This window comes from Vombatus ursinus, unplaced genomic scaffold (assembly GCF_900497805.2).
Source record: "Vombatus ursinus unplaced genomic scaffold, bare-nosed wombat genome assembly UNPS02014808.1, whole genome shotgun sequence".
NCBI lineage: Eukaryota > Metazoa > Chordata > Mammalia > Diprotodontia > Vombatidae > Vombatus > Vombatus ursinus.
In genome coordinates, this window is record NW_020954586.1 from 1480233 (window position 1) to 1495466 (window position 15234).

Here is a 15234-nt window from a genome sequence, read left to right on the forward strand (position 1 = left end):
CTCACTGACTAAATTTAATTCAACAAGCTTTTATTAGATTCCTCAAGTGCAAGGAATCCAACTTAACAACCATAAGAAAAAATGCTCCAAATCACTCACAGAGAAATGCTAATTAAAGCACCTCTTAAGTCTGATGTCACACCTGTAAGATCCCATAGATGTGGGAGGGGCTATGGAAAAACCAGCCCCTGGGGGTACTGCAGTATAGCTATGAATTGGTCCAGCCATTCTGGAAAATATATTAGAACTTTGCTCCCAAATCACTAAACTTTGCATACCCTTTGAACCACTTACACTTTTTCTAGGCCTGGACCCAAAGAGATAAAGGAAAAGGGTATAGTTACAAAAATGTTTACACTGATTCTTTTTGTGGCAGCCAGAACTAGAGAACTAAGGAAGCATCCCTTAATTGGGGAGTAACGGAAAATCCTGGTCTAAAACTTCAGAGAAACCTGGGAAGACTTGGATGAACGGATGCAAAGTGAAGTGATCAGAACCAGGACTGGCATAAATCGGGACAACACTGTAAAGATAAAAATTTTCCTAAGACTTTTGACTGATAATTGAAGAGACATTATAGTATGCTAACTTGAGGGTCTGCTTAGGGCCTTGAAAAAAATTTTGAGCAGAGAGAGACATGGGATGGATCTGTAGTCAGCAAGGATGGAACCAGTCGACTCTGAGAGATTGAATATTAGAGTCAGGGTAGTGGGGGGGAGGGGCGCGGGCGCAGTGGCCCAGAGAGGATGGGATCAAGGCCTGAACTAGAGAACTCATCAGAATGGAGTAACATGGGAGAGGATCAGCCTTTAGAACATGACTTTGGTTCCATTGACTTAATTGTATAGACCTTAGAAGGAAATAAGATGGCTGTCGCTTGTAATCATAGATTTGGCTCTTGGCTTTGACCTCCTGGTTTTACATGGCAGGAACTGATAATGGGTATTTTTATCAAATTAAAAACAATGCTGTGAAGCAGGTATGACAAGTGTTTAACAGGCCCAGAGTGGGGCCTTGGCCTTGCTTAAGGTCAGAGTCGATGTTCAAACCTAGATCTCTTCTGCCCAGAAATCCAGTACTTTGTGTTAGACCAGCCTGATTCTTGGGCATCAGACCCGCTCGATGACATGGTCTAGAAGGGAGGGCACTTCAGCAGCCAACTAGGCCAGCTTTTTCATTTACAGATGAGGAAGCGGAGCTCAGGAAGGGAAATGACTTGCTCAGAGCCCCACAGGTGGTAATCAGGGTGGGTTTGGACCTCAGTCTTCTCACACCACATTGGTGTCCTTTCTGTTGTGCCAGGCTGTGCAGCTGCAGTCCAGTCACTTCAGCTCTGGGAGCCTCAGTTTCTTCCTGTGTAGAATGGGGATAAACAAACTTGCATCACACAGAGTTGTTTAAAAAGGGGTTTAAATGTGCGCTGTTCTACTTACTAATATGGCAGCTGCTTTGGCTGATTGAGAGAGAGCGGACACTCTAAATGCTGCTAGACTCAGACGGCCACAGGCAGGCCTTTTTGTTGGCACTCTCGACTGTGCCTCTTTAAAAGAAGAAGGAGAACAGCGTTCAAACTGCCTGCAGCCTGCGCTGCTTGCTTGTGCTTAGGCCATAGTCTGGTCAAGACAGAATGGAGTCCAGGAGTGGAGGCGGGCCGTGCTGAGCCAGCTCGCTCGTGCCTCGTTCTGTGGAACGCAAACTGACTCTTCTTCTTGCCGGCCTACTTCAGTATTTTCTTCTCTCTACTGAAAGATTTCTGCAGTTTAAAAGGAAAAAGTTTCCAAGTAGGCCTGACCCCAGCCAAGTTTTTCTAGACATATTAAAATTCAGATTGATAAACTTCTCCTGATTTTTTAGACTTTCAGTGGAATGTTCCATTAGAGATTTTAAGGCCATCTGTCCATAAGGTTATCTGTTTCCATTCTTACTGAAAAACCAATTTCTTTTTGTGAAGGTGTCATAGAAGAATGGTTCCACGGATCTAAGACATATGCCGAGGCCTTTCTTTTTTTTTTTTCCTCCTCTTTTGAATCCTATATGATAACCTTGAAAATCATTCCAGGAAAAGATTAATCAAATTACCTCTATGTGGCGTGGCCTATACCATATTCAGTTTTGCTGCTGGTCTCATCCCCTCCCCCAGGTGACTTTGTATTTAGTTTGTATATATTTGGTACCATATTTTGTGTGGAAGTATACATACACATTCGTATAGAATGTAATGCTCACTGAGGGCAGTGACTGTTTCTTTTTTTTTAATTCCTAGTGCTTGTGATAATAAATACTTGTTGGGGCAGCTAGGGGGAACAGTGGAAGGAGGACCTGAGTTCAAATTTGGCCTCAGACCAAACACTTGACACTTACTAGCTGTGTGACCCTGGGCAAGTCACTTAACCCCAATTGCCTTTAAAAAAATTATTAATAATAATAATAACAATAATAATAATAAACACTTGTTCATTGATTTTATATAATCTTAAATTATTTCATGCTGACTCTTAGATACCTCTAAAAATAAAAATTTAGTGTTACCTAATTTTTTTATTTTTAGCATCCAAATTGTGATTAATTGAGATCTCACTTATCTAGCAGGGAAGGAGGGTTTCTACTTAAATACATTTCCCACTAACTTAATCCAAATACTCTCTAAATACCAAATCTTCTTAAATTTTATTTAGCTTTTTTTTTTTTTGGATAGAACTTCTTCTAAGGTGCTGTTTGGCTTTCCTTCCTTCTTAAATACAGGGTGTAGATATGCTGCAGCCAATAAATCTCTAGGAAACCAATTCCCTTTATAGGAAACTAGTCCTACTGAAAAAACAAACCTCATAAATCTTGAGATGGAATCGTCCCTGTTTGTAGATGAGAAGATGTCTCTGGCCCTAGCTTCTCTTTGTGGCAGCCTGCCAGCCCTTGGCAAACTGTGGAATCTGTCTTCTTTGGTCTTTACTTACCTTGTTCTCTTCTAGGAGAGGAGTCGTCCTCCCCTTTTCAGGTGCCAGCAACCTCTACTATTCTGTCCTCTTTCCTCTTTCACTGGGCTCATATGGCCCAATGGAAAGACCCTCAAGTTTGGAGTCAGAGGAGTCTGGTTCAAATCTGGCTCTGCTCCCAATTCCCTTGTGACCTTTGGCAAATCATTTAATGCCTGTGGGCCTCTGTTCCTAAGCTTTAAAATGAGAGGGTCAAACTAGATGACCCCTTTGGTCCTTCCAGCTCTAAATCTGTGATGGTGTTATACCCCACCCTAGGGAGGGATCTGATCTCTTTCACCGTTGTTGATTGGCTTTAACCAAAGCTCATTCACACTGAAGTGTTGCCACAGTCACATAGAACCATAGATTCTGCAATTGAGAAGACTTTGAGGTTCACGTTGCCAGCCCATGCCTGACCCAGGGTTCGTCTGGCCCCCGCAGCCTCTATCCATTTCTCCTGATTGGGCCCTGTGGGGACAAGAAAAGTCGGAGGTCGTACCCCTCCTCAAATCCTTGAAGACCCTGACTGCTCCTCACCCTTCCTGCCCCTCACCCCCAACCTCCTCTTCCAGCTAAATAGCCTCAATTTCTTGAGATCCTTTTTGTGGGGCCTGGAGTCCAACCCAGGACTTTCCCCTCCAGGTTGTCCAAATCATTTCTGAGTGTCGGGTCCAGAACGGAGCTCCGAGCTTTGGTGAAGATGCTCTGTCTCTCTTCATTGACGTTCTCTTAGTTTTGGGGGCTTCCAAGTCACACTGCTGCTGACTCATTGTTGACTCATACTGACTCACAGTCTACTCAATCCCTCCATTTTTTCATGGGCACTGTTGTCTAGCCATGCTTCCACCATCCCAGATCCCATCTCGTTTAAGGACACTATCACTTATTTCCAGCTGTAATTCATGGAGTTCAGAGGCCTAGAGTCCTAGAATATTGGATAGGAACTTCATCTTTGTCTAATCAAACTCCAGTGTTTTACAGCTGGGGAAACTGAGGCCCTTTTATTGCCCTTTCATTGGAGGATTTAGTTAAAGGTTGCTATTAGATTCAAATAACCATTTAGCTTATAGGTTATGGAAACCTTTCCTAGTAAAAATAGCAGCAGTAGATGCTGTGTTTAAAGACGGTTGTACTTTGCATAGAAGGTTTGGATTTCAGATTTGGAGAAGGGCTTGATCTGTTGAGCTGAAAACAAAGAAGAGTGTTGGTGAAAGTCTCTAACAATAATATAGCCAAGATTATATCGTCACAATGACTTTGTCTGCTTGAGAATGCCATTGTAACCTCTCTCTGTTTTGCAGCCTCCCAAAGTAAAATGTTTGACTAGAATCTGGCATCCTAACATCACGGAGATGGGGGAAATCTGTCTGAGGTAAGTTTCACTACCTTCTCTGTACCCTATCCCCCAAGAAAAAAAGAAAGAAAATTCCTCTCTATATTTTTGAGGAATTTATAATTGAGGTTTTTTATTATCAGGTCTATGGCCTATGGGCAGCTAGGTGGCTAAGGGATAGTGCACTAGGTTTGGAATCAGAAATACGTGTCTTCATGAGTTCAAATCTGGCCTTAGACACTTAAACTGTGTCTAAGCTATTAAGACACAGCTTAGAAGGAAATATTGCACCACCCTGGCACTGTGGCCCTAGGCAAGTCATTTAACCCTGTTAGCCTCAGTTCCTCATCTGTAAAATGACCTGGAGAAAGTAATGGCAAACTACTCTAGTATCTCTGCCAAGAAAACCCCAAAATGGAGTCACAAAGAGTTGGCACAACTGAAACATCTGAACTTAATTTCCCATGGCCTGTGGTCATCTGCCGTAAGAATAGCTTATGACTTTGGCAATGCCATAAATATCAATGGAAGATGACCTTGGCAGCGTAGAAGAGAATTCATTCAGTAGCATGTGTCAGGGGCCACTGTGTGTGGGGGGGGGGGCGGGGAGGGCATTTGTCAAAAGTGGCAAAACATACAAAGTTTGTGTATCCTTCCTTCCCTTCCTTGGAGCTCCAGTCTCCTCCCTAAACACCAAGTACCCTCATGCTTCTTCTTGTCTGTCTAAAGCAGAGTGGCAAACACACACGCTCCCTATCTTTCTATTCCGAGCCGTGGTTCTCCTCACTGTCGATGTAAGCTCAGATCCTATACGTGGCTTTGGTGAAAAATTCTACTTTTTGTTGTGGATGTTACAGGGAGGCAGGTTCTCGGTCCGAGGAGGGTCGTGTGACAGTTTGAATTGCCTGGTAGTTACCTCCTTGTGGACAGCTCTTCTGTTCCTACTCACATCCATTCACTTCCTTTCCAGACTCTCTCCTTTCTCTCCACTCGGGCAGCTGCCATTCTAGGCCAGGCCTTCATCACTGTTTGCCTCGACTACTACAGTAGCCTTCCCCTGGGGCTTTCTGCTTCAGGTCCTTCCCCATTCCACGCCATGCTCTGCTCAAGTGCCAGTGTGATTTTCCTAAATCCCAGGGGCTCTCTCTTATCTCTAACAACAAATAGAAACCTTCTGTTTGGCATTTTAAGTTCTTCAGGAGCTCTCCCTTTCCTACCTGTCCAGTCTTCTTGTGCTGTCCTCCCCTCCGTGGACTCCAACGACCTTCTTGCCATTTCCTGTACCCACAAAGCTCCGTTGCCCATCTCTGTGCCTTTGGATTGTCTGTCCCTCCTCACCTCAGCTCTTCATTTCCCAGCTTCCTTTAAGACTCAGCTCACAAGACACCTTCTGCAGGAAGCCTTTCCTGGTCATGCTAACTGTTGATACCTTCCCACATAAGCTTATTTTAGAACTACCATCTGTGAAGCTTGTATGTATCTATATACATTTTATTCCCTCCCCCCACTGGAACGTAAGCTCTTTGTTGGCAGGGGCTGTCTTTGCCTTTTCCTCGTACCCCTGTGCTTAGCAAAATGCTTGGCACATTGGGAATGCTTAAGAAATGTTTGTTGACTGGTTGATCAACTAGCTTCTTTAAAAGCTTCTGAAAACCCCCAAAACAAGAGAAGTAATTTTTTACATGTGACTTGACTAAAATCTCAGTTAACTAGACTGCTGGGCACTGGAATGTTCTCTTTAGCCAGAAATCCGTTTTGGACTTAGTCTCAGTTAGTGTGCGTGCGATGATGACTTCATAGTTTTAGAGGTGGAAAGGAACCTGAGATCATTGAGTCCCTAAGTTAAGAAACTGAGGAGCCCATGCTGAGCCTTCTTTGCTAAACAAGGATCCTCTTAGTGCATGAACATCATGCCAACATCAGGTGGGTGGGACTGTGATAGACCCAGTCGGATGGCATGACGGCAACTCGGCCTCAGCAGATATTGTGGAAGTTGTTGGGTTTTTGTGGAGTCCTTCACAGCCCATTGTTTTGGTGTCCTGAAGGATTCAGATTCCTCTGTACAAAAACAAATTCTGACTGAGGATTACGCCTGGTTAGGATTCATACCATAGAGTGGAAGCTTCTGGAGAGCAGGGACCAGTTCACCTTTGTATTTCTATCCTCAGTGCCTAGAACAGTGCCTGACTCATAGCAGGCACTTAGTAAATATTTGTGGATTGACACCCGTTTCCTTTGATTCTTGTTGGACTTAACAGTTGTTACAAATAGTCCTGGTTGATTTGGGTATTAGTCTGCCCATATCTCTGTGCCAGGATATTGGTGTATTAGTGTTTGTGGTGGAGAGGGAGAAAGCAATTTCCTATGTCGTGGTTAGAAAAAGAACACTTTAGAATGTGGAAATTGTTTCTCTGAGATCAAAGGGAAGCGTCTCAGAAACACCAAGACCACGAGGCCATAGTAATAATGACAGTAGCATTTGTGTAGCTCTTCAAGGTCCCCACGTCAGTCCTGTGAGGTGTGTGCTATTGTTATTCCCATTTTATGGATAAGAAAACCAAGTCATAGAGCGGTGAAGTGACCAGGGTCATCCAGCTGGTAAATGTCCAAGAAGAAATTTGAACTCAGGTTTTTCAGACTTGGAGACCAGTGCTCTGCCCACTGCGCCACCTAGTGTGGGACAAAAACACATCAGTATCTTCAGCACATGTGAGCCGTGTGACCCTGGGCAAGCCACTCATCTCCATGAGCCTCAGTTTCCTCATCAGGAGGCTGGGAGCATCCTTCACATCGGTATTTCCCTCCTCGAATGCATCCCCCCCACTGCCTCTGTGGTGGTGGGTTCCCCTCCTTAGAGGCCTTCAAGCAGAGGCTTGTCGAGGGGCTTGGCATGGAGCCTGCCTCTGGATCCGGTGGTGCTGCTGAGCACCTACGTGACGCCTGCTTCTCAGGGCCTTGCTAGAGTTGATCTGTTAGTTGCCGGATCCAGTGACCTTTTCTCAGTCCTCATCCTTGACCCATTGATCCTCCTCTTCTTCTCGAGGCTTTCTTCTCTCTACGTTCTTGTGTCAGGTCTCTCTCTTGGTTCTCCTCCTACTTCTCTGACTGTTCCTTCTCTGTCCCTGTTGAAGGGCTTCACCCACATCACACCTGATAACCGTGGAGGTCCCCAGTGCTCCATCTGGAACCTTCTTCTTTTCTTCCTCTGCACTGTTTCACTTGGTGGCCTTAGCAGCTCCCTTGAGTTCAGTTACCATCTTCGTGCAGATGGCGGTCTGATCTGCTTGTCCAGCCCTAGCCTCTCTCCCGACCTCCCGTCTCGTAATTCCAGCTGCCCGGTAAACATCTTGAACCAGATGTGCTGTAGAAATCATAAACTCAACATGTCCCAAACTGAACTTGTTATCTTTTCCCCTAACCTTCCCTCCCCCTGAGCTCCTAATTTACTTTCGAGGGCACCACCATCCTCCTTTCAGCCTCCCAGGCTCAGTCAGTCATTCACTCCTGTCATTTCTACTTTCGTAGTATCTCTCATCTGTGCACCCTTCTCTCGTCTGATCCTGCTCCCGAGTCCCTGGTGCTGGTCCTGGACGCACGCCTGGTGATAACTGCTCCTGGGATTCCCTGCCTGAGTTAATGTGGTAGCCACTCAATTAAAAGAACAGATCAGAAATCTTTTTTGGCCTCAACCTCTAATTAATTAGTAATCAGACACTAAGTGCAATTAGAAAACATTCCTTCAGTGGATGACAGCTAAGAGAATTTTTGGAACTTTTGAGCCACCCAGGAGCAGGGAAAGATTGGCTCCGAATCTGCCCCAGAATCTATCATCTCTGGTTGGTTGGTTGGTTGGTTGGTTTCTTTCAGTTATGAGGAAAATGCCTGAATTTTGCAGGTTTATGGAGCTCTCTCTGCTAGGCAGGATCGTCCACAAAGTGACAAAATCTATTCGAGACCTGGGCCTTTGCCCTTGAGCCATCCACAAGGACAGATGAGCAGTAACTGAAATCTTCACTCACGTTCCAGGGACAATATTATAGTTGTCATATCTCAGGCAGCAAGCTTAGTAATTCATATCGGAAAATGGCCCTTGTTTTCCCATTTTGAAATCTTTTTAAAGTCATAATTCATGAATGAAGAAGTTCTACCCCAAACTGAGAGCTTGAATATTTTAATTTTCTTAGTCAAGATTTTATTATTCTTGGTTCTAAAAATAATATAATTGTATAGAAGAAAAATATTGGGCTGTATGGCATTTGAGAACTTGTACCACCCTTTCAGTGATGTGAAAGTGCCCTTTGCTGTAAAATCGCATCTCCTTAATCCTGGTGTTTGCCCACTGACATTATGTGTGTGATGTCAAGCCCTAGAATGCTCCCCACAGCTCTGGAAGAGATCTGAATAACCCAAAGAGCAGTGGAATGGCCCAGTGTGCCCCGGGCTTCATCCAGCCCATGGAGGGGCATGAAGTCATTATCAGGAAGGGCTGGAACAGAGAAGGAGGTGGGGCAGGTCTTGTAGCGAGAATGAGTGCAAAGGATGGACCAGTGAGGGAAGGAAAAGTGGATGGACTGAGGTGTGTTGGGGAGATCCTCCGTGGAGGATTCCTGGGAAAGTGTAGCCAGTGGTTGTGTGGTGCCAGAAAGAGGGGAGAAGAAGGGGCCGTGATGTGTATGTGTGAGTGGACTACCTACACTGATGACTTAATTCACAGATCTTTGAAAGTATCAGAGATAAGAATTATTGTTCCATTTTAAATGGGATTCTTTCATTTTAGAGTTTGTTTTAAATTTGTCCCAAGGACATTAAAGGGAAGGGGAGCGCTGTTGATTGATTGATTTGTGTAATATTCTTTCGTCAGGGCTCCTAGTTTCAGCAAATGCTTCAGAGAATCAAGATTTATACTCAGTCAACATTCACACATGTTTAGAGTAGGAGCCTTCCAAGGTTTTTCCTAGCTCTGATTCTGTGACTTAATTTTACTTAGGTGTATTGTAAGTTATCTCTGCCCTCCCCACTCACAGCCAGATATGTTGCAAAAGCATCATGGTTAGTCTCCAGTGATGGAGCTGACCAGCCTTCTTTGGGGTGTTGCCTGTTAACCCAGCAATGGACACCATTTCTCTGTGACCTGGAGAACGAGGGCTAGCCTGAGCTTTCCACAAAAGCCTGCTAGTCGCAGCATTGCTAGGTCATCGTCATGGATGATCCCAGGGGCTATTCCATTAACAAGTGAATGAAAATGTATTTATTCTATATTTCAGAAAGCTCTCAGATTTGTGACGCCGAATTTTAAATAGCCTGTTTCCAAAATTGTCCCAAGAGCACTAGAACCCAGTCTTTGTGACCAAATTTCTTTAAGACTCTTGTGTGCTTGACATCCAGTTGAATGTCAGATGATGCCTGATAAATTGACATCATACTAGACACCCAGTAGAAATTATCTCCTTTCTATTCAGCTTCCAGGGAGGGGGATCCGATTAGATAATGAGGCACAATTTACTTCCCTGTTATTTGACAAATCATGGTGACAGCTATTTTTCATGCTTTCTTTCTGGGGATGAAATGAATTCTGAGCTCTGCTGGGATAGAAGTTGAAATGCATTTTGTGTCAGAAATTGAGCTATCATTGAAAGAATGTGGGAAAGGGAAGTCATTAAGATGCAGACCCTCCTCCTTTATGGTTTAGAAAGAGCTAAAGAATTCAGGTATGATTTTCATCCAGTCTTAAAGTAATTGAGGTATTTCTTCCATTCTGTTCTAAAAACAGTTCCTAAAGCCTCAGCCAGTTCCCTGATGCCCCCTGGGTATAAGGAACACTCAGTTGAGAAGAGGTCCCTTAGGTGGGTCTGCCCTCAGGCCGCTGGCCTGATCTGAGGCACAGAAGGTTGAGGTGTCAGGGCATCATTGGGCTCCTTGGGAGAGCAGCTTTAGGGCAGTTTTCTCCTAAAACATTTGGTTTTATCCAGATAATAGAAATCACAATGACTGGTTGTTGTAATCAGAGCTAGTACACACCCTTTTTCTGGCCCAGTGAATCTTTCTTCCCCAACTCCTTGTCCCACCCCATGGCATAACCAGACCCCAGTGTGACAGACAGGTATTCTCTTCTCACTTTTCTGCCCTTCTGTAAACATGTAATTTCTGTGTAAATGGGGAGGGGAGAAAAATGTCTGGAGAGAGCTAGATCCAGGTGTTAGGGCATTGGACTTGAGGAGCTTGAAGGGGAGCCCTTAGGGGTTCAGCATTCTGACCTGAAGCCCACAAATACTCATAAAATTTTCCCTCCAACTACCCTAATACTGACAAAGGTCTCATGAGTTACAAATATCATCTTTCCATGCAGGAACATACAGTTCAACCTTAATAGGTCCCTTATGATTTCTCTTTCCTGTTTACCTCTTCATATTTCTCTTAAGTCTTGTATTTAAAAGTCATATTCTCTATTCAGCTCTGGTCTTTTCATCAAGAATGCTTGGAAGTCCCCTATTTCATTGAATGACCATTTTTTACCCTGAAGGACTACACTCAGTTTTTCTGGGTAGGTGATTCTTGGTTGTAGTCCTATCTCCTTTGCCCTCCAGAATATCATATTCCAACCCCTCCGGTCCCTTAATGTAAAAGCTGCTAAATCTTGTGTTATCCTGATTGTGTTTCCACAAAAATTGAATTGTTTCTTTCTGGCTGCTTGCAATATTTTCTCCTTGACCTGGGAACTCTGGAATTTGGCTATAATATCCCTAGGAGTTTTCCTTTGGGGATCTCTTTCGGGAGGTGATTGGTGGATTCTTTCCATTTCTATTTTACCCTGTGGTTCTAGAATATCAGGGCAGTTTTCCTTGATAATTTTTTTTTTTTTTGGTTTTTTTTTGGTTAGGCAATGGGGTTGACTTGCCCAAGGTCACGCAGCTAGTAAGTGTTATGTGTCTGAGGCCGGATTTGAACTCAGGTGCTCCTGAATCCAGGGCCGGTGTTCTATCCACTGTGCCACCTAGCTGCCCCAATCCAGTGCGCCACCTAGCTGCCCCGATGATTTCTTGAAAGATGATGTCTAGACTCTTTTATTGATCGTGGCTTTCAGATAGTCCAGTAATTTTTAAATTATCTCTCCTGCATCTGTTTTCCAGGTCAGTTGTTTTTCCAGTGAGATATTTCACATTGTCTTCTATTTTTTCATTCTTTTGGTTTTGTCTCACAGTGTCTTGATTTCTTATAAAAATCACTAGCTTCCAATTGCTCCACTCTCAATTTTTTTTAAAATTTTTTTGCTTTTTTTGGTGAGGCAATTGGGGTTAAGTGACTTGCCCAAGGTCACATAGCTAGTAAGTGTCATGTGTCTGAGACTGGATTTGAACTCATGTCCTTCTAACTCCAAGGCCAGAGCTCTATCCACTGCATCACCTAACTGCCCCTTCCATTCTAATTTTTAAGGAAGTATTTTCTTCAGTGAGTTTTTGGACTTCCTTTTTCATCTGGTCAATTTTGCTTTTTAAGGCATTCTTCTCCTCATTGGCTTTTTGGACCTCTTTTGCCATTTGGGTTAGGCTATTTTTTAAGGTGTTATTTTCTTCAGTATTTCTTTGGGTCTCCTTTGGCAAGCTGTTGACTAGTTTTTCATGATTTTCTTGCATCACTCTCATTTCTTTTCCCAATTTTTCCTCTACTTCTCTTACTTGCTTCTCAAAATCCTTTTTTAGCTCTTCCATGGCCTGGAACTGATCCATATATTTCTTGGAGGCTTTGGATGTAGGAGCTTTGACTTTGTTGTCTTCTTCTGGTTGTATGTTTTGATCTTCTTTGTCACCAAAGAAAGATTCTGTGGTCTGAGTCTTTTTCCACTGCCTGTTCATTCCCAGTCAATTACTTGAGTTCTAAACTCTTTGTTAAGGTAGGGATCTGCTTCCAGTGTGGAGAATGTACTGTCCTAAGCTTTAGGGGTTTTGTGCAGCTGTTTTCAGAGATATTTCTAGGGACCTGTAAATTTTTAGTTCTTCCAAGATGTTATGATCAAAGTCGAGGTGTTTACTCCTTTCCTGGCCTGTACTCTGGTCTATGAGTGACCACAGGCACTCTTTTCTGCCTTGGAACTGTGAGGAGGATTTCCTCTCTACCACCACTACAAGGTCCACCATGCCAGCACTCCTCCTCGCCCCAGGACCACCACCCAGGACTGTGACCCAGATCCTAGGACAGGCAAAGCAAGAGAATCCTGCACCACTAAAGAGATTCCTGCAGATAATCTCCCTCTGATCAGACACTCCATTCCCCCTCCATCTGTGGGCCAAGAACTCCGGAAGCAGCCGGCACCCCAGAGCTGCGCTAGGCCTGGTACCGGACTGAGCTCCTCTCTCATCCAGGTCCAACAGACTTTTCCTACTGACCTTCTCAGTTGTCTTTGGCATTTGTGGGTTGAGAAGTCTGGAAACTGCCACAACTTTCTGTGATTCAGTCCTCTGAGGCCTGCTCCAGGTTCAGTGAGGCCTGGTCTTTGCCTTCGAGCCCACGCTGAACTGCGCTTCTGACCCAACCTGGCACCATAGACCTTTCCAATCAACCGTACAGGTTGTCTTGGGCTGGAAAGTTGTTTCACTTTGTCTTTTTGTGGGTTCTGCTGCTGTAGCATTTGTTTAGAGTCTTTTTTCACAGGTATTTGAAGGGGTTTGGGGGAGAGTTCAAGCAAGTCACTGCATTTGCTCCGCCATCTTGGCTCCATGCACCCCGCCCCCCAGGCCCACAAATAGAGCTCAGAAGTGGAGCTTCAAGTTAAAGTACCTGGGATCTGTGTCCTTGGCCGAGTTTGATCAGCTGGGTCTCTGAATGCCTTCTCGTGGCTGCCCCTGGTGTCCAGTCACACAGCAGCCAGCAGGGCCGGCCTTCAACACCTCTCACCTGGACGAGCACGGTAGTTTTGTGTTGTTCTTTCTGTGCACGAAGGGATCGTGCGCGTCACCTCGTTTTTACTGTTGAGGAGTCCGAGACGTAGGGGGCTGAGGTGCCCTGTCCAACTCACGCCTGTAGTGAGAGGGATTTTAGCCCAGATGTTCTGACACAAGCAACATGTCTTAACCGTTTAGCCAGATGTTAGTGACGTAGTTGTGAAATGGTGCTGGTCCAGGCAGCTCCGCCCTGGTATGCCTGGGCTCTCTTAAGGCGTCTGCTCGTGCATCTCAAGATCAGATTTTGATGTTCCCTGAAATTCCTCTTCCTGCCTTGGAAGGTCGGGAGGACTGGAAAGGAGATACTCTCCCTCCATAAACACCCCGCTTGGGGCAGCGCGTAGAGGGCACAGGAATGCAGAAAGAGAGGGTGGCTCCTTTGAGCAGTAAACTTTTTATTGTAATTTGCATTCATAATGTCAAAGGCTGTCATTACCAGACAGTGAAGCAAGCTCGAAGGGTCATAGATTTAGCTCTGCAAGAGATGCTAGAGGTTACAGGCCTCGCCAAGGTTGTTGTTCGGTCATTTCAGTCCTGTCCAGCTCTCCGTGACCCCATGTGGGGTTTTCTTGGCAAAGGTACTGAAGTGGTTTACCATGTCTTCCTCCAGCTCATTTTACAGATGAGGGAACTGAGGCAAATGGGATGAAATGACTTGCCCAGGGTCACCCAGCTAGGAAGTGTCTCAGGCTGGATTTGAACTCAGGTCTTCCATACTCCAGGCCCGGCGCTCTATCTACTGAGCCACATAGCTGCCCTGCCTTGCCAAGGATCTCAAAGCTAATAAATATCACAGATGGGACTTGAATTCAGGACTTTCTGATGCCAGATTCCAGCTCCTTCCCTGCTTCACGTAGCTCATCAGAGGCAGTGCTCCCAAGTGCAGCCTCAGCCGGGTTAAAGGTAATTGGGAAGTATTTAACAAAATAAGTGAAGGTGCAACAGAACCTGGATAATGTTACATTTTGAAATCAGGTTGCCGTTCTCCCGGTGGGCTCCTTCTGTGTGGATGGATCTCTATGTGCAGATTCATGGCCCATGTTTCTGTTAGCCTTTCACACTCCTGCACTGACTAGCCTTCCTCCATAATGAAAGTGCTGCTTTTGCCGTAAATGCTGTGTTTGAAGGCCAAAAACACATGGCCTCTAGGAGGTTATTTGCCTCTATTTGAAAACCTTTTCAAGCAAAAAAAAATTGATTATAAAAAATTACAAGGATGACTAAAATCTGTGAGTAATTGATTCTCTGGTGTGATTTGTGGGGGCAGAGAAAAAGGGAGCAGACAGAGTCTACTGTATCCTTCATCTTGCGCCAGTAAAACTTTCCAGATCAGTGCATCAGCCTTGGGCCAGCCAAAATGCTGGGGGCAGTCTTTGGATCCTTCGTGGGGTCACAGGATCTCGAGGTGCCCATGGCCCGAGAGGTCCCCTCCTACGCCCCTTAGATTTGACAGCCCACGCTCCAGCCCAGGGCCTCTGCCTTCACATCGGTGCTCACTCAACTGTGGAATGCTGTGCCCACCCCCTCCTGCCCCCGAGGCCTGAGAGCCAGCCTCCTGTCCCCGCCAGTTCCTCTGGTTGTGACGGATTACCAACACTCTATGAAGAGACACCAAAGATCTGACCATTTAAATGTGGGAGCAGAAAAGGAGGGTCAGTCACGGTGACCCCTGAGAGTTGTGGGCTGCTGTCATGATCCCTGCAAAGTGTCAGATAGCGTTAGGGCAGATGGATGGGAGGACAGGGCAAGAAACACCTGGGGTGGGAAGGGGTGTGTTTGTGTGTGTGTGTGTGTGTGTGTTAGGGGAGGGGTGCCTGTGCTATTTCATACCAGCCCCTTCCTGGAGACTTTGTTGGCCCTTCTGTATCGAGTTGTGATAAGAACACACTTCCCCAACACTCTGATGCTTTTGGCCGGGTGGCTGCAGGACCAGGTGCAAGCCTGGAAACCCAGAACATCTGACAGAAATAAGGGGAGGAGAATGGGGTGCCAG

The 15234-nt window shown here is 45.2% G+C and overlaps 1 protein-coding gene across 1 annotated transcript in view; it reads left to right on the forward strand.

Moving 5' to 3' along the window:
- UBE2F (ubiquitin conjugating enzyme E2 F (putative)) overlaps positions 1–15234 on the forward strand; it is a 90830-nt gene that overhangs the window by 43785 nt on the left and 31811 nt on the right. Inside the window, exon 6 of the mRNA XM_027875358.1 lies at positions 4274–4344. Coding sequence (XP_027731159.1) covers positions 4274–4344 — 71 coding nt within the window. The remainder of the gene's footprint in view (positions 1–4273; positions 4345–15234) is intronic.